Genomic DNA, 22,504 nt, shown 5'->3' on the forward strand with positions numbered 1-22,504 from the left:
CATCACCATTTTCCGTGGCTTTGACTGTGGCCGAAATTGCCTCAGAAGTTGGAGCCAGGACCTCGCCTCCTACCTACTTTGCCCAGTTTCCTCGGCTTCGGACCGCCTCGCCCTCGGGAGTGGCCCGTCCTGGCCAGCTGCAAGACCCTGCGGGCCTAGATGCCCCTTTGGACATACTGATTGTGCTTCAAACTCAGGGTAGGGGAAGGTGGGCAAGGCACCTCACATGGCTTAGTACAGTGCTTGGCACAGGGCAAATGCTTCACAAATACCACTGTCATTATGGCCACAGTGGTCCGTTCTCCTTTCAATTCCGTGGAAAGAGCACGGGGCTGGGATTCAGAGGACCCGGGTTCTGGTGTCAGAGGTGGGAATGCCAAGAACCAAGCACAGACAGAAGGTGAGCATGTGAGGTGGAGGAAGGAGAGGGAGCTGGCAGGAGGGAGAGGCAAGGGGGTTTATGTGGTTGTCCCTACCTGGAGAGATCGGGGGGCTCGTGAAGCACTCTGCAACCCTCTCTGGCTCCAGTGCTTTCTGACTCTGGAGCGGCTTTGTGGGTCTTCAGCACTAGGCTGCTGTTAAGCGCCTTCGGCTCCTGCCTTAATGATTTTCTCCGTCTCTGTCCTCTCCCTCTCTCATTCGTCCTGGGAGCTAGGTATCCCCTGGGATTTTCCTGCCTGTTGTGTTGAGGTTAAGCTCCACTACTAATTCCCCTTGAGTTCTTGTTTGATATCTGTAACTTTTTGCAAAAGAAGAAGGAAAGACGCCATCCCTGTGTCGCCTTAATCCATCTCGGTGTCTGCTTTCTGACCCGCTCCTGGCCGACCCTATCAGGTAACTGGGCTCTATCAGGTGGCCCGGGTGGACTCCAGCTTTAATTCGAGTTGGCGTTGGCGCTTTGGTCAGGAGCACCCTGTCTCTGGAGCGGATTGCCTTACACCGGGCTCTGGGCTGCCAGACTGCGCCAGATAGCTCATGCACAGCCCTTGGAGCGAAGGGGTTTATTCATTCATTCATTCAATCGTATTTATTGAGCGCTTACTGTGTGCAGAGCACTGTAATAAGTGCTTGGGAAGTACAAGTCGCCAACATCTAGAGACGGCCCCTACCCAACAACGGGCTCACAGTCTAGAAGGGGGAGACAGACAACTAAACAAAGCATGTGGACAGGTGTCAGGTCATCAGAACAAGTAGAATTAAAGCTAAATACACATCATTAACAAAGTAAATGGAATAGTAAATATGTACAAGTAAAATAAATAATCTGTACAAACATATATACAGGTGCTGTGGGGAGGGGAAGGAGGTAGGGTGGGGGGGATGGGGAGGTGGAGAGGGAAAAGGGGGCTCAGTCTGGGAAGGCCTCTTGGAGGAGGTGAGCTCTCAGTAGGGCTTTGAAGGGAGGAAGAGAGCTAGCTTGGCAGATATGCAGAGGGAGGGCATTCCGGGCCAGGGGAAGGACGTGGGCCGGGGGTCGACGGCGGGACAGGCGAGAACGAGGTACAGTGAGGAGGTGAGCGGCGGCAGAGGAGCGGAGGGTGCGGGCTGGGCTGGAGAAGGAGAGAAGGGAGGTGAGGTAGGAGGGGGCGAGGTGATGGACAGCCTTGAAGCCCAGAGTGAGGAGTTTTGGCTTGATGCGTAGGTTGACAGGCAGCCACTGGAGATTTTTGAGGAGGGGAGGTTGTCAGCTCAGACGTCTGGAACAAAAAGCGGCACGGCCTAGTGGGAGGAGCACAAGTCTGAAAGTCAGAGGACCCGACTAATAATCCCAGCTCTGACACTTGCTTCCCTTATGACCTTGGACAAATCGCTTAACTTCTTTGTGCCTCAGTTTCCTCATTGGTAAAATGGGGGTTCTACCTGCTCTCCCTCCCCTTTAGATTGGGAGCCCCGTGTGCGATAAGGACTGGCCCTGTACCCCAGTGCTTCGTACGGTGCTTGGCACTTAACAGGTACTATTATTATTGAATACGTGGCATTCATGAAAGGGTCAGAGTTATGTCTGAGCCATTCTGGGCTGGGGTTGAAGTAGTTAATCTGGGAAGTCTGATCTCCCAAAAATGAATTGGCTTTGAGGGGATTTTTCAGGCCTTCGAGATCGAGCTTTAGTTTAACCCAAAGCAAATGAGTGGGAGAAAAATGCGGGGGCCAGACGGTGAGATCAATCAGTTAAGGCAGTGGGTTGTATTCAGTGCTTGCCATGTGCAGTGATCTGGGAGAGTACAATACCATGGAGTTGCTAGACATGATCCCTGCCCACAAGGGGCGGAGAGTCTATAGAGGGAGACTGGCATTAAAATAATATACAGGTAGGGGAAATGGAAGAGTATTAGGAAATGTAAGGTGAGGGCAGAGGATGGAAAGGTTCTGTGAGGGTGGGTAGAGGGAGAACAGAAGGGGTCCCTGGGCAGGAAGGAAGATTTTTGGGTGGACAGTAGAGGACTGGGCAGATGGGTTGGGAGGCACTGTGGAGATGGTGAATAATTACTTTACAGAAGTTCCGTGAAGCATGACGGCAGCTTTGAGAAAAAAAAAACTGATGCAAAGCTCTGGATCTGATTGCTGTGTGCATGTGTGTTAGAGTCTCCTCAGGGAAGTTTTGTTTGGCTGTTCCTTTCTTGTCTATCCCCTCTTCCCTCGGCGGTAGCCGAGCCTGGTTGCGAGATGTTTCCAGTCCCGCTCGGAGGTGGCACTGACTCCAGGGACAAAGGCGGGGGTAGGAAGGTTGACTCCTGGCGCTCCTGCTGCCGAGGAACTCCATTTCCTAGAAACCAGGGGCCTCCATTTCCCAGAGTCTTCCGGCAATAAAAGCCATCTGCAAGAAGAGTGGAGCCTTTAAATGCAGGAGAGGGCACTCTGGCTTTATCTTGGTAGCTGTGGGGACATATTCTGGTCGCCTTGTCAGAAGGTCTATGTGCTGACCTGTTGGCTTGTGCTTAGAACAGTGCTTGACACATAGTAAGGGCTTAACAAATACCATAAAAAAAAAGTTGGTGGCAGGTAGCGAGGCTGGAGAGTTGGGGCATGCCCAGGGCGTTAGCTGTGTCCAAAGCATCCCTTGACACTTCCTGGTTATTTTTTAATAGTAGTTGTTAAGCACTGTTCCAAGTTTTGGGGTAGGTACAGGGTAATCAGGTTGAACACAGTCTCTGTCCTACATGGGGCTCACAGTCTTAATCCCCACTTTACAGGTGAGGTAACTGAGGCCCAGAGAAGTGAAGTGACTCGCCCAAGGTCACACAGCAAAGTGGTGGAGCCGAGACTAGAACGCGGGTCCTTCTGATTCCCAGACCCTTGCTCTATCCAGTTGTGTGAGGTGGGATTGTCCCCCCACATTGCCGTGGGAAGGGAGATCACACCCCCAGTAGCCCCGAGAAGCAGGCGTGGTCGCTTTCTGGAGCCCCCCACAATTCGGAGCCTCGGAAACAGCTCTTTGCCACCTGCAAGGGTGCCGTGGGTGGGGCCGGAGGGTGGCCGGAAGGGGTTGTCCACTCCCAGATTGCCCTCCTGAGGGCTGGTCTCTCTTAACTAAGTTGGGATAGAGGTCTGCGGCCCCTCGGGAAGAACGCGACTAGCGTGTCCCCGTTTCCCCAAGCAGCGTGCCTCAGTGGAAGGAGCATGGGCTTTGGAGTCAGAGGTCATGGGTTCAAATCCCGGCTCCGCCAACTGTCAGCTGTGTGACTTTGGGCAAGTCACTTAACTTCTCTGGAGAGCAGCGTGGCTCAGTGGAAAGAGCCCGGGCTTTGGAGTCAGAGGTCGCGGGTTCAAATCCCAGCTCCGCCACTTGTCAGCTGTGTGACCTTGGGCAAGTCACTTAACTTCTCTGGGCCTCAGTTCCCTCATCTGTAAAATGAGGATGAAGACTGTGAGCCCCACGTGGGACAACCTGATTACCTTGTATCTACCCCAGCGCTTAGAACAGTGCTTGGCACATAGTAAGCGCTTAACAAATACCAACATTATTATTATTATTATTATTATTATTCTCTGTGGCTCAGTTACCTCATCTGTAAAATGGAGATTAAAACTGTGAGCCCCCTGTGGGACAGCCTGCTCACCTTGTAACCTCCCCAGCGCTTAGGACAGGGCTTTGCACGTAGTAAGCGCTTAACAAATACCATCATTATTATTATTATTTCCAGCCGAGGAGGTGGAGGTCCAGGCCACTGAACAGCCGCTGGGACAACCTCCCGGTTGTGTCTCCGAGACTTCTGCTCGGGTGTCAGTCGGCCTCTGCCCCGCTGCCCCGTCGGTTTAATCATCTGCCGTCTTTTCTCCCCCGGAAAGCTCATGCCGTCCTCTGATGGCCTCTCGTTTGGTTCTCTAACCAACAGGACTGAAGAAAGAAGCACAGAAAGATCCCGAAGCCAGTAAGCCGGCGGGTTCCTCCCCAAAGAGGTTCGCCACACCGAGCCCCAAGCTCCACTCGCCAGGTATTTATCGAAGGCGGCCCAGACTTCCCGCCTTGGCGGCCGGGCGACGGATGGGTCTGAAGCCGGGCCTGCGTGACTGGGCGCTTCTGCTCTGTGGCCCCTGGAGGGGGTGACCGGCCGGTCTACTGGACTCTGACCCGGCTTTAGTGACCGCTTCCCCCAGCAGTCTCATTGGAAAAGCATAATTCTTTGCCAGAAAAATCAACCGTGGACTAAAATGGGCTTAGGAAGAGAGTCGCGAGCGTCATTAGGACCATCGGCCTCGAATAGCCACTTGGGATCGCGGCTCTATTTTACCTCAAGCTGCGTCTCTGCTGCGCTTTCCTGGCCCCAGTGTGGATTCTCTGAGGACGGGGATAATGTAGGGCGGCACATTTGATGCCTGGATGAAGAAACCGTGGCGGATAACCATCGGGCCAGGCTCCTCTTTCCCCACGGTGATGACACGGTTCCCTCGGGGAAGGGGCTCCTTCCCACCCCGTGAAATGAGATCAGGAGTTTACAGAGGATAGGGTTTTAATGGAGTGAAAACGGAGCTTGCGCTTGCCAGATCCACAGTCCAGCTGGGGCTTACTCCCAGCTTCCTTTGCTCGCCGCCAAACTCGCCCATTCCCTTGTGAGAGATTTTTCTGATGGGATTGGAAGAGACGCAAGGAGACCTTCAGTCGGACATGGCTTTGGAATTGTGGCCGTTCACCCTTGTTTCTGGGAGGAAGAGGAGGTCTTTCCCCTGGGGAGGGTACCTTGGGTTTGTTGTGACATCTGCCGCCGGGGCAGGCCGGGACTGCCAATGCCATTATGGCAAATGAGCCGTTACCAGCCATCAGTGACCTCTGATAGTTTCTCAGGGGTCCGTCTGAGTTGGTGCCAGAGAGTAGACAGGCATATTGAGGGTGGCCCTTCTGGGACTGGGCAAGACAGCAGGGGCAGGCTGGTGGGCTAGAAGCCGGCCGCTTGTCCGGACAGAGCCGCCTGGGATTTTGGGCCGCCGAAGAGGCCATCGTCAAATGCGGGCGTTTGGCTTGGTTGGGTTGTGGAGGGTCGGGCACGGCGGAGCTTCGAGTGAAGGCTTTCTTCCTCCCCGTAGGCCACCCGAAAGCGAGGTCCGCGGCCCCGCGCGACGGCTCTCCCGCCCCGCCGGATGTGCAGGCGCGGGAAGCCGAGAGGCAGCTCGTCCAGCGGCTGCAGGACAGGTGTGCGGAGCAGTACCGGCGACTCAGCCGCGTCCAGGGGGAGCTGAGGAGGGCCGTCCGAGGCTTCGAGGTGTTCGCCGTGTCCACCCAGCACTTCTTCGGGAAGGTAAGCGGGCGACTGTGGTCAGGGCTGTGCGGCGTGGGCAGCTGTGGCCCCTCCCCAGTCCGGGAGTCCCATGGAGGAGGAGGCCTAGGAGGTACAGGGGTGTAGAGGAGACAGGGGTGATGGGCAGGACTCGTGGGGATGAAGGTTGGCACCGAACCGGAAACATCGAGTGGCAGGAGGCAGTAGGGTGCCCTGCTCTTATTTGAGGTGCGCGGGGCATGTGCCAATACCCGGAACGGCTGGGGACAGCCGAAAATCGCCGTTCATGCCCTTAGACTTGTCCTGGCTCAGTAGCCGTGGTGGTGTTTACCGAGCGCCGAGAGCTCTCGGGAACTAGTGGTGACCTCGCTGGGCTCAACTGGTGCTTTTGGCCCGCACTGGCCGTCCGCGGAGCCGGTCTCCCGTGGGAGGACCTGGAGAGGTGGTGAGGGCGTGCGTGGCTGTCCCGTTGCCACGGTCTGTTTGATTGGCAGGCGATGGGCACTGAATGCTAGAGAAAATAACCAAATCCCAGTGAAGCGGACCCAGCTAGCCCTCATCTTCCCTGTCCTGCCTCACTGATTAGAGGGCCGCCTTCGCCCTCCCCTCACGGGCGAAATGGTGTTGTTTCTGACCTCCAGGGTGGCCAGGCCCACGCGGGCCTGGTTTGCCTTTGTGCTCTGCTTCTCCGGGAGCCCCGGTCAGAGCCCAGGGGGTCAGGAAGCTGCAGCGTGGCAACCTCTAATGGTTGTTGGAGGTGGCAGTGACGACGACGGGTCCTGCCCGATTTTGTCTTTTCACTCTGTGTTTCAGCTGTGAGGCCGCTAGGGAATCGGGGAGGGTTTTCCTGCAGCGTGAGCCTTGGTGTCGGAAGGAACGGCTTTATACATGGATGCGGCATTTGTGTGTGTGGGTGTGAGTGTGCGTGTGTGTGTGTGAGAGAGCGAGAGAGAGCTATATCGATTTAGCTGTAGCATAGTAACTGGCAGCCAGCTCCTCTCCCCTCCGCCCCCAAGACAATCAGGGGTCCCTATTTTACCAAATAAGCTGTATTGCTCTCAAGGAAACTCACTGGAGAGGTTGAAGGGCTTATTTTCCAAGGAACGTTTGTTTCCGTGCTCAGCTGAACCAGGGGCCGGCCCTATTCCTCTTCCTTCCAAGGTGTCTTAAGGGAAGCCGATTGCCGGTGCCCCTCTTCCCCAGGGGGAGAGGGGCTGTGTGCCCACACAACTAAGGCTGTGCCCTGGACCACAGATGAAGCCATTTGGGCAATGCAAACCACCTTTCCCCAGACTCGGACTCCTTTTCCCGGTGGGTGGACCGAAGCTCATCCCGGTAACCAGGAGCTACCACACCGGTTCAGGCAAGCCGGCTTTTCCCAAGTCCAGTGTTGGGTGAAAACTGACCTCGGTTCATCCCCCTTCCCTTCCCACCCCGCCTCCAACCAGGATTTGTCGTGTGGCGAGAGTGCCGCCTTCCGATCGGGAGCTGGAACCGGCGATCCTGGGCCCCGCCGGAATGGGCAGCTTTCCTAGAAAACTAGTTCAGCCGCAAGAAGTGACAGAGTTGATTTCCTCAGCCTCCTCACTCCCACCCTCACGGGGGGCTTTATCGCTGAAGGTGTCGTCCGGGCCCTAGATAGGCCGTGGAAAACTCATTTCCCCCCACTTTTTTTTAAGGTATCTGTTAAGCGCTTATTTATGTGCCAGGCACTGTACTAAGCACTGAGGTAGGTACAAACTAATCAGATTGGACACTGTCCCTGTTCCACATAATCCCCACTTTAAAGATGAGGGAACCGAGGCACAGAAAAGTTGTGACTTGCCCCCGATCACACAGCAGATAGAACGGTGCTTTGCACATAGTAAGCGCTTAATAAATGCCATCATCATTATTATTATTATTAAATGGAAGAGCGGAGATTAGAACCCATTACCTTCTGACTCCTACAGGCCCGTCTCTGTCCACTAAGCCATGTTGCTTCGCCTTTGAAAAAGGACCCCCACCTCCCAGACATCTCTTCTTCAGGATAGCAACTATAGCCCCCATTGCGTATTCTCAGTTCTTTCTGCTAAAATGCACGATATTTTCCTGGGTGTTTTTTCCCCTCTTTCTTTGAACTCTGCCCAACAGGTTTTCAGTCCCTTTCTGCAGACTCAGTAGAATTCCACTGGCTTCCAAGTCATAGGAGAGCCTGCTAGTGTTGGAGGATTTGGGTCAAACTATCCTCATGTGGATAATCGAGGCTATAATTATGTCAAGTAGGAGCCCTTGCTGCACATAGGCGTTAAGCATTTTGATTTGCATCTTAAATTTTGAAGGAGCAAGGCAAAAGGGTTCTCTCTCCCTCCTGCGGGGAAATGGGAACACTGGGTCTCTAGACCCAGTCCGGATCCTTGGGATTTGGTTTTTCCACCTCTGCCTTTTCTTTTCCAAATTTCTCAAAATAGGTAAACTTTGAAAGTGGGATTCCTCACGTATTGACCCTCAAAGCCAAAGTCAGACAGCAGAGGAAAACAGAATGGAAAATGGGAAATTTGCAGTTGAATCGCACTCAGAAGGAAAAATCTCCAGACATGCCCACCCGTGGCAGTGCGGGTGGACATGGACTGTGTTGCGTCTACCCCAGTGCTTAGAGCAGTGCTTAGAATGGCTCCACTAATGCTAACAATCCTCACTGTACTTCTGTCCGGTCTATCTTGCCCCCCATCTTCTTGCCCACATCCTGCCCCTGGCTTGGAACGCCCTCCCTCCTCCTATCATCAATCATCATCATCAATCATCAATCGTATTTATTGAGTGCTTACTGTGTGCAGAGCACTGTACTAAGCGCTTGGGAAGTACAATTTGGCAACATATTGCCTATCCGATAGACACTCTTCCCCTCGTCAAAGCCTTCCTGAAGGCACATCTCCTCAAGAGGCATTTCCCCCGACTAATCCCTCATCTTCTTCTTCAGCTCCCTTCTGCGTCGCCCTGACTTGCCCCCTTGGTTCATCCCCCCTCCCAGCCCCACAGCCCTTATGTGAGGATCTATAACTTCTTTACATTAATCTCTCGCTCATTGTGGGCAGGGAATGTGTCTGTTATGTTTTATTTTGTTAATATGTTTGGTTTTGTCCTCTGTCTCCCCCTTCTAGACTGTGAGCCCACTGTTGGGTAGGGACCGTCTCTAGATGCTGCCAACTTGGACTTCCCAAGCGCTTAGTACAGTGCTCTGCACACAGTAAATGCTCAATAAATACGATTGATTGATTGATTGCACTCTCCCAACCGTTTAGTACAGTAAGCGCTCAGGAAATACAATTGACTGGCTGCCTGGCTGGGCGGGTGGAGCCTGGCTGAGAAGCAGCGTGGCTCAGTGGAAAGAGCCCGGGCTTTGGAGTCCGAGGTCATGGTTCAAACCCCGGCTCCGCCAATTGTCAGCTGTGTGACTTTGGGCAAGTCACTCCACTTCTCTGTGCCTCAGTTCCCTCATCTGTAAAATGGGGATTAAGACTGTGAGCGCCCCGAGGGACAACCTGATCACCTTGTAAGCTCCCCAGCGCTTAGAACAGTGCTTTGCACGTAGTAAGCACTTAATAAATGCCATCATCATTATTATTATTATTAATTAGGGTTGGCCCCTTGGAGGAGGTGGGGGTTCGGGAGCAGCCGACGGGCAGATATGAAAGATGTGAAAGGGGGAGTTTAAAGCTCGATCCCTTTCCCTCAACTCCCACTCCTTGCCATCAACGTTCATAGTAGCATTGCCTGACTGCCTTCTGAGTGCATCATCATCATCAATCGTATTTATTGAGCGCTTACTGTGTGCAGAGCACTGTACTAAGCGCTTGGGAAGTACAAGTTGGCAACATATAGAGACAGTCCCTACCCAACAGTAGGCTCACAGTCTAAAAGGCTCACAGTCTAAAAGAGTGCAGAGTACTGTACTAAGCACGTGGGAGAGTACAGCAGTTTTTTATGTTTTTGGTTAAGTGCTTATTATGTGCAATAAGCACAGGCGTAGATACAAGCTAATCAGGTGGGACCCAGCCCCTGTCGCACATGGGGCTCACAGTCTTAATCTCCACTTTACAGATGAAGTAACTGAGGCCCAGAGAAGTGACTCGATCAATCGATCAATCGTATTTATTGAGCGCTTACTGTGTGCAGAGCAGTGTACTAAGCGCTTGGGAAGTACAAGTTGGCAACACATAGTCCCTGCCCAACAGTGGGCTCACAGTCTAGAAGGGGGAGACAGAGGACAAAACCAAACACATCAACCAAATAAAATAAATAGAATAGATATGTACAAGTAAAATAAATAAATAAATAGAGTAATAAATATGTACAAACATATATACAGGTGCAGGTCACACAGCAGACAAGCGGCAGAGCCGAGATTAGAACCCAGATCCTTCTGACTCTCAGGCCCATCCTCTACGTGTTAAACCGTGCTACTTCTCAACATTTTGTTTATCAGTTAGGAGACATGATTCCTGCCTTGGAGGAGTTTTCAGTCTAGAAGGGAATGTGGGTAGGGAGGGGCAGACAGACAGTTGTATAAATTATAGATAGGAAATGAAAATCGCAGTCAGGAAAATAATTCCTTAGGTGAATTATTTTCACCTAAATGTAATAATATTTAGGTGACTTATTTTCACCTTAATATAATAATATTTAGGTGAACTAACAGGGTGAAGCAGTTACTGTGCAGACCCTCCCCTTGTTCTGCAGGTGCCTTTTTTGGTGGTGATGGTGGAGGGGAGGAGGGGATTTTCCAAGCGCTTACTGCGTGCCAAGCACTATACTAAGCACTGGGGTAGATGCAAGACAATCAGGGGTGCCCTCCCCCTCCTCTCCATAAAACTACACATAATTGAGGCCCAACTTTCTTATCAGTGAAACCGAGCTCATTTATTTATTTATTTATTTTGCTTGTACATATCTATTCTATTTATTTCATTTTGTTAGTATGTTTGGTTTTGTTCTCTGTCTCCCCGTTTTAGACTGTGAGCCCACCGTTGGGTAGGGACTGTCTCTATATGTTGCCAACTTGGACTTCCCAAGCGCTTAGTAGAGTGCTGTGCACACAGTAAGCGCTCAATAAATACGATTGATTGATTGATCGAGTGACCTATGTACGCAGTCACTTATAGACTGTGAGCCCGTTGTTGGGTAGGGACCGTCTCTATATGCTGCCAACTTGGACTTCCCAAGCGCTTAGTACAGTGCTCTGCACACAATAAGCGCTCAATAAATACGATTGAATGAATGAATGAAAAGGTTGCAGGATAATAATAGTAATAATGATGGTATTTGTTAAGCACTTACTATGTGCAAAGCACTGTTCTAAGCGCTGGGGAGGCTACAAGGTGATCAGGTTGCCCCACGGGGGGCTCACCGTTTTAATACCCATTTTACAGATGAGGTAACTGAGGCCCAGAGAAGTGAAGTGACTTGCCCAGAGTCACACAGCTGACAGTTGGCAGGGCCGGGATTTGAACCCATGACCTCGGACTCCAAAGCCCGGGCTCTTTCCACTGAGCCACGCTGCTTCTTGCCAGGTGGTGCTTGGAGAGCAAGGGAAAAACAAAAAAACAAGTATTGAACTATTCTCTGCTGCTTTTCTTTCTGCCGTTCTGAAATCAACTGTTGGAATATGTGGAGATTAAAAAGTGAGACTAGCAAAATCTGAGGTTCTCCCCTCCCTGAGGGAAGGAGTGATTGTTGACACTACCCTTGGAGGCATTCTAGACTGTGAGCCCACTGTTGGGTAGGGACTGTCTCTATATGTTGCCATCTTGTACTTCCCAAGCGCTTAGTACAGTGCTCTGCACACAGTAAGTGCTCAATAAATACGATTGATTGATTGATTATTGAAGCTTGTCGTGGGAACAGTTCTGCCAACTCTGTTTTGTTGTTCTCTCCCCAGCGCTTGGTACAGTTCTCTGCACATATAATAAATACCACCAATCAATCAATCATATTGAGTGCTTACTGTGTGCAGGGCACTGTACTAAGTGCTTGGGAAGTACAAGTTGGCAACATATAGAGACAGTCCCCACTGATGAAGATTGAAGGCTGTACTCAATGCCCGACCACTTCTTCCTCCTCTGTAAATTCTTTTATGCCTGTCTCCCCAGCCAGACTGGAATGTGGGTGGGGAACATGTCTTCTCAATAATAACAATAATAAGAAAAATTGCAGTATTTGTTAAGTGCTTACTATGTGCCAGGGACTGTACTAAGAGTGCTAGGGGCAGGGACAAGAAATTCGGGATGGGCAAAGTCCCCGTCCCACATGGGGCTTACAGTCTTCGTCCCCATTTTACAGATGAGGTAACTGAGGCACAGAAAAGTGAAGTGACTTGCCCAAAGTCACACAGCAGACAAGTGGCAGAGGTCCTTCTGATTCCCAGGCCTATGCTCTATCCACTAGGCCACATAATATAATAATAATGGCATTTATTAAAAGTGCTTACTATGTACAAAGCACTGTTCTAAGTGCTGGGGAGGTTACAAGGTGATCAGGACCGAGCTGTAAGTCGAGTGGTCTGTGCACAGTAGATTCATTCAATCGTATTTATTGAGCGCTTACTGTGTGCAGAGCACTGTACTAAGCGCTTGGGAAGTCCAAGTTGGCAACATATAGAGACAGTCCCTACCCAACAACGGGTTTACCGTCTACAAGGGGGAGACAGAGAATAAAACAAAACATGTGGACAGGTGTCAAGTCATCAGAAGAAATAGAAATAGAATAGAATAGGTGCCCAGCGGCTACTGTTGGTTCATTCATTCATTCAATCGTATTTATTGAGCGCTTACTGTGTGCAGAGTACTGTGCTAAGCGCTTGGGAAGTCCAAGTTGGCAACAGATGGAGACGGTCCCTACCCAACAACGGGCTCACAGTCTAGAAGGGGGAGACGGACAACGAAACCAAACATGTGGACAGGTGTCAAGTCGTCAGAATAAATACAAATAGGATAGAATAGATGCTCAGCGGCTACTGTTGGTTCATTCATTCATTCAATCGTATTTATTGAGCGCCTACTGCGTGCAGAGCACTGCGCTGAGCGCTTGGGAACTACAGTTCAGCCACGTATGGAGACAATTCCTGCCCGCAGCGGGCTGACGGTCCAGACTTCCAGCCCCCAATCATTCATTTATTCATTCATATTTCTTGAGCACTGACTGTGTGCAGAGCACTGGACTGAGCGCTTGGGAAGCACAACTCAGTAACAAACGGGGACAGTCCCCGCCCACAACGGGCGTGCAGTCAGTCCCGACTCCCCCCGGTCCCCGGAGCCCCCCAGCCCCCCGCGGTGCCCACCTGGGCGTGGGCCGTGCCCGGGCGGTGGGCTTTGTTTCCCGAGGCCCCCGAGGCCCCGCCCCGCCCGTCCCTTCCCCAGCCAGCATCGCCGGGGGCCGTGCAGGCCGCTCCCCCCCCCCCCGCCCCTTGGGCCGGGGGCTCCCCGGGGGTCCCCGGGGGTCTCGGCCGCCCCACCCCACCCCAGCCCTCGTGCGGCTTCCGGCGCGGGTCGCCCCTCCCCGCCCCCTCTCCCCCCCTCCCTCCCTCCGCCCTCCTCCCTCCTCCCCCCGTGCCCGCTCCGCCCTCCTCCTCCTCCTCCTCCTCCTCCTTCCCCGGGCCTCGGCCTCCCGCCCGCCCCCCGGGCCCCCTCCGGACGGGCCGGCCCCCCCCCCCGGGATGGGGCTCAGCTGCCGCAAGCTTCACCTGTGCCGCCGGGGCCGCTGCCCGCACCAGCCGGTACCTACTCCCCGAACGTCCTTCCTCCCCACCCCGGGCCCCCCCTTCTCCCCCCCAGGACCCCCCCCTTCTCCCTCCCATGGACCCCCCTTCTCCCCCCCAGGACCCTTCCTCCTCCCCCAGAACCCTTCCTCCTCCCCAGGATCCCCTTGCTCCCCCCCCACCCCGAACTCTCTTTCTCCCCCCCAGGACTCCCTTTCTCCCCCCCCCCGGACTCCCTTTCTGCCCCCCAGGACCCCCTTCCTCCCTCCCAGAACTCCCTTCCTCCCCCCAGGACCCCCTTCCTCCCCCCAGGACCCCCTTCCTCCCCCCCCAGAACTCCCTTTCTCCCCTCAAGACCCCCTTCCTCCCCCCCAGGACCCCCCTTCCTCCCCCCCGGACCCCCCTTTCTCCCCCCCAGGACCCCCTTTCTCCCCCCAGGACCCCCTTCCTTCCCCCCAGGACCCTTTTCTCCCCCCCAGGACCCCCTCCCTCCCCCCAGGACCCCTCCATCTCCCCCCAGGCCCCCTTTCTCCCCCCCCCCCACCCCGAGCCCCTTCCTCCCCCTCCGCTTCGCGTCCGGAAGGCCTTAGGCCCGGCATCGCTGTAACCGGGGGATGGGGAAGGGGAGAGGGGGGTCCCTGGCACACTGCGCCCGCCGCGGGGCCCAGTGGCTCCCCCCGCCCCTTACGAAATTCTGGGTGGGGTGGGGGGCTTGGTCTTTTTAGCCCCGGAGCCCCGACGGTGCGGGGGCACTGGGCCATGCGCCCCCTTGGCAGTGCCAGCCCCCCGCCCGTGTCCCTGGCAGTCGCTCCCGAGCCCGGGCATCGCCTGCTGGTGGGGATGACTTGGGAAAACTTGGGCGGGGGGGAGGAGGAGGAAAAGGAGGAGGAGGAGTGGTCTGTCAGGGGGACTGGGGGGGTCCTTGACCCAAACGTGCGGGCCGGGCTGGGCCAGGAGATGAGCGAGATAAGGTAGGAGGGGGGTGCCCAAGGTAACCCGGCACAACGCAACACTTTCCATTCTCCTCTGATTTCTGAACCCATGCCCAGATTTGGGGACTTGGACTGGTTGGGAATGAGCCCGTGGATTTCGTTTCTTTAGCTGAAATGTAGGGCGGGAACACTTGTCCGAGACATATGCTCCATTAATGGTTAAATGTCCCACAGAGGGAGAGGCCAAACATGAAAACTGCCGGCTCTTGGTTCAGGTACTGCAGGTCGAAGGGGGACAGGGAGGGAAAATGTGGCAGAAAACCCCCCTGACAGTTCTATTAATGAGGACCTTTCTCCCTATTTGGTCTCAGTGCATTGTGTGGAAAAGTGGAGAAAATCCTTAGAGCTGTTTTTGTGTTTGAGGGGAGTGGAAGAGAAGCCAAAGTTTTGCACGGAAATGGAAAAGGAGCAGCAATTCCCTGGCAATTTCAGGCCTGAAAGCGGTTCTTGCCACGCGTGGTGGCGGGGCGGGGGAGAGTTTAGGGGTCACTCTTGAAGTTCCCAGGCTTCTGAGTGTGGCTGCAGAATCGCTCTTCTAGGAAAGGTGAGGATTTTTCTAAGCCTGCGATTTCAGTCCGTGTCTGTGTCTGGAAGTGGAAGGGTTTTTTTTTTTTTTAAAAAAAGGGAAAAATGTAGGTCCTGTGACTCAGTGGGGCTTGCCAGGAGAGGCCTGAGGTGGCACCTAGCCCAGCCCAGCAGAGGCATCGCCAGTAGGGGCTAGTGAAACAGCGTGGCTCAGTGGAAAGTGCCTGGGCTTTGGAGTCGGAGGTCATGGGTTCAAATCCCCGCTCCGCCAATTGTCAGCTGCGGGACTTGGGGCAAGTCTCTGTGCCTCAGTTACCTCATCTGTAAAATGGGGCTGTGAGCCCCCCGTGGGACAACCTGATCACCTTGTAATTTTTTTCAGCGCTTGTTAATATGTTTGGTTTTGTTCTCTGTCTCCCCCTTTTAGACTGTGACCCCACTGTTGGGTAGGGACTGTCTCTAGATGTTGCCAACTTGGACTTCCCAAGTGCTTAGTACAGTGCTGTGCACACAGTAAGCGCTCAATAAATACGATTGATTGATTGTTTGCTTTGCACATAATAAGCGCTTAATAAATGCCATTATTATTATTATTATTAGTGCACTGTACTAGCGGCAGCAGGCCCCATCTCCCCAGCGGAGACCAGAGGAGGAGGCACTCCCGAATCTGTGGCCCTGCATGCTCTCTCTTTTCAGCCCATCTCATCCACGGTTCCATCTTTCCATGCTCCCCCCCACACTTGCCTGTAATTGAGTTTGTCTGGTCTCCCCCGCAAGATCCTAAACTCCTAGAGGGTGGGGATTGTGCCTACTAATTCTCTTACCCCCTAAACTCTCAGCACACAGTCGGCACTCAGTGAACGCTGTTATAATAATGATAATAGTGCTTGTTGAGCACTTACTGTGTGCCAGGTACTGTCCTACACCCCGGGGTAATAATAATAATAATAGTGGCATTTATTAAGCGCTTACTATGTGCAAAACGCCGCTCTAAGCACTGGGGAGGTTACGAGGTGATCAGATTGTCCCTCGGGGGGCTCACAGTCGTAATCCCCATTTTACAGATGAGGTAACTGAGGCCCAGAGAAGTTAAGTGACTTGCCCAAAGTCACACAGCTGACAATTGGCGGAGCCGGGGTTTGAACCCTGGTTAGAGATGAGATTATTAGGTTGGACACAATCTGTCCCACATGGGGCTCACAATCTAAGAGGAAGAACAGGTAACTTCATCCCCATTCTCCGGTGGAGGATAGTGAGGCACAGAGAAGCGACGTGACTGGTCCAAGGTTAGCCCCTGCGCCCTCTGACCCCTAGGACAGTGCTCTTTCCATTAGGCCACAGTGCACACAGTTGATTGACTGTGGGGAAGTGTATCCAGAGAAGCAGCGTGGCTCAGTGGAAAGAGCACGGGCTTCGAAGTGAGTGGTCATGGGTTCAAATCCCAGCTCTGCCACTCTTTTATTATTTTTTTTATAATGGCATTTATTAAGCGCTTACTATGTGCAAAGCACTGTTCTAAGCGCTGGGGAGGTTACAAGGTGATCAAGTTGTCCCAAAGGGGCTCACAGTCTTAATCCCCATTTTACAGCTGAGGTAACTGAGGCCCAGAGAAGTGAAGTGACTTGCCTAAAGTCACACAGCTGGCAACTAGGATTTGAACCCATAACCTCTGACTCCAAAGCCCAGGCTCTTTCCACTGAGCCACGCTGCTTCTCTTGTCAGCTGTGTGACTTTGGGCAAGTCACTTCACTTCTCTGGGCCTCAGTTCCCTCCAATGTAAAATGGGGATTAAGACTGTGAGCCCCACGAGGGACAACCTGATCACCTTGTAACCTCCCCAGTGCTGAGAACAGTGCTTTGTGCATAGTAAATGCATAATAAATGCCAATATTATTATTATTTTTATCCCCAGAGCCTCCAGAGGACACCCAACTCGGGTCTTCTTGAGCAAAACATTTGGTTAGTTTAATTCTGGGATTTAAAAGGCCCTCAACTTGTGCGCCCAGCATTGTGTTAAGCACAATGCTTAAGTTGCCGGGTCATCAGATAGATGAGGGAATCGCCTCAGATCAGCTATGACAATGGCAGAACTAACTCCAAATGGGGAATCCTCAGAGCAGCGGTCAACACCCCAGCCCTCTTGGGTGAAAATCAGGGGTGGGAGTCACCCGGGGTGAATCCCATCCCCTAATGTGCGAGGGCCTGTCGTTAGTGATCTTTCCATCTGAACCGTGCTGCAGGAATACCCAGACACCATCGGAAGCTTCCATTCCAGGGAGGGAATCCTTGGGGGGGAAAAGGACAACCTTCCATTTCCTTTCCCAAGACCGTCATGTCAGAAACTCAACCCCCTTGAGGGGCGGAAATGTCGTTTTCTTCTTTTATATTTCATTCATTCAGTCGTATTTATTGAGCGCTTCCTGTGTGCAGAGCACTGTACTAAGCGCTTGGGAAGTCCAAGTTGGCAACATATAGAGACGGTCCCTATTCATTCATTCATTCAGTTGTATTTATTGAGCGCTTACTGTGTGCAGAGCACTGTACTAAGCGCTTGGGAAGTACAAGTTGGCAACATATAGAGACGGTCCCTACCCAGCAGTGGGCTCACAGTCTAGAAGATTTAAATGGATAAAGAAGGTAATCCCTCGTTTCCTGTCTAATGATAATAATCATAATAACGATGGTATTGTTTATTTTACCCGAGTCCTTTGCAAGGGTCCCTACCCAAGCGCGGGCTCACAGTCTAGAAGGGGAAGCGCTTCGCAATACTCCAGCGCTCAGAGGCCTCCCCTAACCCCAAACAAAGCCATTGGGCTGAATCTCCCCAATTCCAAGCAGCAGAACAGTCCCTGCTCCCATCCCCGAGCCCTCTCTTCCGCCTGTCCCCTCCTCTCCGGCCGGGAAGCCAGTGACAAATGGCCTGCCACTGCAGCTAATTCAGAGAGAGGTTGGCCGGGAGCGCTTCCAGGCAGCCCGCCAGGCTGCGTCTCCGCTGCCCGGACCCGTGATAGCCCGAGGGCGCTGGCCCACAGCGAGAAACTCATCTGTCCTTTGACAGGGACCTGGGGGCTCAAGTGGGTGGCCACCCCCTCCCCTTCGCCCTCTCCCATGGGGTCAGGATGCGCTGCCCGAGTCCGCCCACCCCAGCGGGACTGGAGTCTTTTAGACTGTGAGCCCACTGTTGCGTAGGGACTGTCTCTATATGTTGCCAACTTGTACTTCCCAAGCGCTTAGTACGGTGCTCTGCACACAGTAAGTGCTCAATAAATGCGATCGATCGATTGATTGATTGGAGTGGGGGAGCCGATGGGTGCTTTGGAAGTCATCGGGTGCCCGCCGGGCCTACCGCGTGGTGCCACGCGGGATTCTGCCCCAATCCGGCCTGTTTCCTTGGCATCGCGACCGTTAGCAACACAAGCCCACCTTGTCGGTGGCCCGCGGCGGGGTCCCAGCTCCACCACTTTTTTTTTTATAATGGCATTTATTAAGCGCTTACTATGTGCAAAGCACTGTAACACTGGTTGTGTTACAGGCCGGTTGGCACTGCGGGCAGAGGCTTTGACCCACCGAGAGCCGGCTGTGTGCAGAGGGAGGGCAATTAGGGGCCAGGCTCCCTGACCACAAGGAGCTCACACTCTTCTGGACTAAGGCTAACCTTTTAATGTGATTGTCTCTTTTGGTGATTCAGGGTGGGGGAGATAATAATAATAATGTTGGTATTTGTTAAGCGCTTACTATGTGCAAAGCACTGTTCTAAGCGCTGGGGGGAATACAAGGAGATGAGGTTGTCCCATGCGGGGCTCACAGTCTTAATCCCCATTTTACAGGTGAGGGAACTGAGGCACAGAGAAGTGAAGTGACTTGCCCAAGGTCACACAGCAGACACGTGGGGGAGGCGGGACTCGAACTCGACATGACCTGTGACTCCCAAGCCCGCGCTCCTTCCACCGAGTCACGCTGCTTCTCTTAGCCACGCTGCTAGCCCGATACCACTGTTTCTTTTTTTGGTTGGATTTTCAGGGATAAAAATCCCCTAGAAGGATTTATTTGAACACCTATCGGGCTCAGTAAGCACTCGATATAATAATAATAATAATGGCATTTGTTAAGTGCTTACTATGTGCGAAGCACTGTTCTAAGCGCTGGGGGAGACAAGGTGATCAGGTTGTCCCACGTGGGGCTCAGTCTTAATCCCTATTTTACAAATGAGGGAACTGAGGCTCAGAGAAGTTAAGTGACTTGCCCAAGGTCACACAGCTGACAAGTGGCGGAGCTGGGATATATATATATATATATATATATATATATATATATATATAAACATCGATTGATTGTGGTGCCTTGTACAAGGATTTGTAGACTAGTGTGTGAGCCCGCTGTTGGGTAGGGACCATCTCTATATGTCGCCAACTTGTACTTCCCAAGCGCTTAGTACAGTGCTCTGCACACAGTAAGTGCTCAATAAATACAAATGAATGAATGAAAGGATTTGGGAGGTACCAAAGCGGATGAACCTTTCCCAGTCCACAAAAAACGGACATTGTAATGGGGAAGAACTCCCACGCCAGGGCTGTATCTACTCTCCCCCTAGATATACTCAAATGCTCATTAAACACAAATTGAGCAGAAAATCAAACCATTTTCATATTCAAACGAGGGCGAGGGCGGGTCCACACATCTGTAGAGTCCTGTCTTCGGCGCAGGTTCACAATATCGTATTGCAACAGTCACGGCTTATAGTGAATGTAATCACGGTATTTGCTAAGCGCTTACTATGTGCCAAGCGCTGGGGAAGATACAAGGCGATCAGGTTGTCCCACGTGAGGCTCCAGGTCTTAATTCCCGTTTTTCAGGTGAGGGAACTGAGGCCCAGAGAAGTTAAGTGGCTTTATTTATTTATTTATTTCACTTGTACATATCTATTCTATTTATTTTATTCTGTTAGTATGTTTGGTTTTGTTCTCTGTCTCCCCCTTTTCGACTGTGAGCCCACTGTTGGGTAGGGACTGTCTCTATGTGTTGCCAATCTGTACTTCCCAAGCGCTTAGTACAGTGCTCTGCACACAGTAAGCACTCAATAAATACGATTGATGATTTATTTATTTCGCTTGCACATATCTATTCTATTTATTTTATTTTGTATGTTTGGTTTTGTTCTCTGTCTCCCCCTTTTCGACTGTGAGCCCGCTGTTGGGTAGGGACCGTCTCTATACGTTGCCAACTTGGACTTCCCAAGCGCTTAGTACAGTGCTCTGCACACAGGAAGCGCTCAATAAATACGATTGATGATGATGATGATGGAGCTGGGATTAGAACCCACGTCCTCTGACTCTTTCCACTGAGCCACGCTGCTTGCTGTATCCGGGCCGGAGCCAAAGTAGTCGTATTTGAAGTCGCCATCGTGCCTAGGCGAGGCAGGCCGGCGCGGCCTTGTCGAGGCTAAACCGGGGCCCTCGGTGTTCTCTGTCTTTCCAGAACCAAAGTGCCCTTGAGAAAGAGAGAGAGCTGTCGGCCCAACTTGCAAACATCAGGGATGAAGTCGGTAAGTAGTAGTAGTAGTAATAATAACGGTATATGTTAAGCACTTACTATGTGCCAGGCACTGTCCTGAGCGCTGGGGTGGATACAAGAAAATCGGGATGGACACAGTCCTTGTCCCGCGGAAGGCTTCGCGGCTGTGATCCCCGTTGTACAGGTAACCGGAGCAGGGAAGTGACTTGCCCAGGGTCAATCAATCAATCAATCAATCAATCGTATTTATTGAGCGCTTACTATGTGCAGAGCACTGTACTAAGCGCTTGGGAAGTACAAATTGGCATCACATAGAGACAGTCCCTAGCAATCAAATTTACTGAGCGCTTACTGTGTGCAGAGCACTGTACTAAGCGCTTGGGAAGTCCCAAGTTGGCAACGTATAGAGACGGTCCCTACCCAACAGCGGGCTCACAGTCTAAAAGGGGGAGACGGAGAACAAAACCAAACATGCTAACAAAATAAAATAGATATGTACAAGCAAAATAAATAAATGAGCTCGGTTTCACTGACAAGAAAGTTGGGCCTCGATTATGTGTAGTTTTATGGAGAGGAGGGCACTCCTGATTGTCTTGCATCTACCCCAGTGCTTAGTATAGTGCTTGGCACGCAGTAAGCGCTTAGAAAATCCCCTCCTCCCCCCCACCCCCCCATCACCACCAAAAAAGACAAGTGGAGGAGGCGGGATTTAGAACCCATGACCTCCTGACTCCCGGGCCCAAGTTCCATCCACTACACCGTGCTGCTTTTCTACTCCAGCGTGGCTCAGTGGAGAAGAGCACGAGCTTTGGAAATCAGAGGTCATGGGTTCGCATCCCGGCTCTGCCACACGTCTGCCGTGTGACCTTGGGCGAGTCACTTAACTTCTCCGGGCCTCAGGTACCTCATCTGTAAAACGGGGATTAAGACTGCGAACCCCACGTGGGACAACCTGATCACTTTGTATCCCCCCGGCGCTTAGAACAGTGCTTTGCACATAGTAAGCGCTTAACAAATGCCAACATTATCATTATTATTATTATTATTGCTCCCAGCCCTGGCCCCGACTGGGGAAACCTGGGGGGTGGCGACTTTTCCCCCCAAATGACCACCCGGGAGCACCTGTCTCCTTCCCTCCTTATTACTCTATTTATTTATTTTACTTGTACATATCTATTCTATTTATTTTATTTTGTTAGTATGTTTGGTTTGGTTCTCTGTCTCCCCCTTGTAGACTGTGAGCCCACTGTTGGGTAGGGCCCGTCTCTATGTGTTGCCAACTTGGACTTCCCAAGCGCTTAGTACAGTGCTCTGCACACAGTAAGCGCTCAATAAATACGATTGACTGATTCCCTGCCATCCAGCCCAGGGAAGCTGAGCCCAGATCGGTTTAGGTGGCAGCAGGAACCACCATTTCCCCCTCGGTGGTTTCGCATCCGGAACGGGGCATCCACTGTGAGTCAAGCGGGTGTCCATTCAATCGTATTTATTGCGCGCTTACTGTGTGCAAAGCACTATACTAAGCACTTGGGAGGGTACCGTATAACAACAGACACATTCCTGCCCACACCAAGCTCGTCTGCTGTTCCCCGAAGGGAGTGGATCTGGGTGCATCCGAGACCAACCGCTCGATTGGTGGTGTCGACCTGACAGTGCCTGTTATATTGGACTCTCCCAAGCGCTTAATACAGTGCTCTGCACAGAGTAAGCGCTCAATAAATACAACTGGCTGTGTGCAGGGCGCTGTGTTGAGCACTTGGAAGGGTGCAGTAGAGTTTAGAAGGCCCTATCCCTGCTCTCAAGGAGTTTACAATCTAGTGGTGGGGAGTCTGACGCTAAAATAAATTCAGTCGGGGAAGCAATAGCGTTTAAAAATCTGTACGTAATTTTTACTCTAGAGCGTAAGCTTGCTGTGGGTAAGGGAACGTTTCTATTAACTCTGTTGTATTATATTCTCCCTAGCACTTAGTATAGTCATGGGTTCAAATCCCGGCTCCGCCAGTTGTCAGCTGTGTGACTTTGGGCAAGTCACT

General features: G+C 52.3%; 1 protein-coding gene across 1 annotated transcript in view; it reads left to right on the forward strand.

The window, feature by feature from the left end:
* MTUS2 (microtubule associated scaffold protein 2) overlaps positions 1-22,504 on the forward strand; it is a 101,044-nt gene that overhangs the window by 66,888 nt on the left and 11,652 nt on the right. Inside the window, exons 7-9 of the mRNA XM_038762073.1 lie at positions 4,335-4,433; positions 5,521-5,732; positions 20,436-20,502. Coding sequence (XP_038618001.1) covers positions 4,335-4,433; positions 5,521-5,732; positions 20,436-20,502 — 378 coding nt within the window. The remainder of the gene's footprint in view (positions 1-4,334; positions 4,434-5,520; positions 5,733-20,435; positions 20,503-22,504) is intronic.

Source organism: Tachyglossus aculeatus, chromosome 20 (genome assembly GCF_015852505.1).
Source record: "Tachyglossus aculeatus isolate mTacAcu1 chromosome 20, mTacAcu1.pri, whole genome shotgun sequence".
Classification (NCBI taxonomy): Eukaryota; Metazoa; Chordata; class Mammalia; order Monotremata; family Tachyglossidae; genus Tachyglossus; species Tachyglossus aculeatus.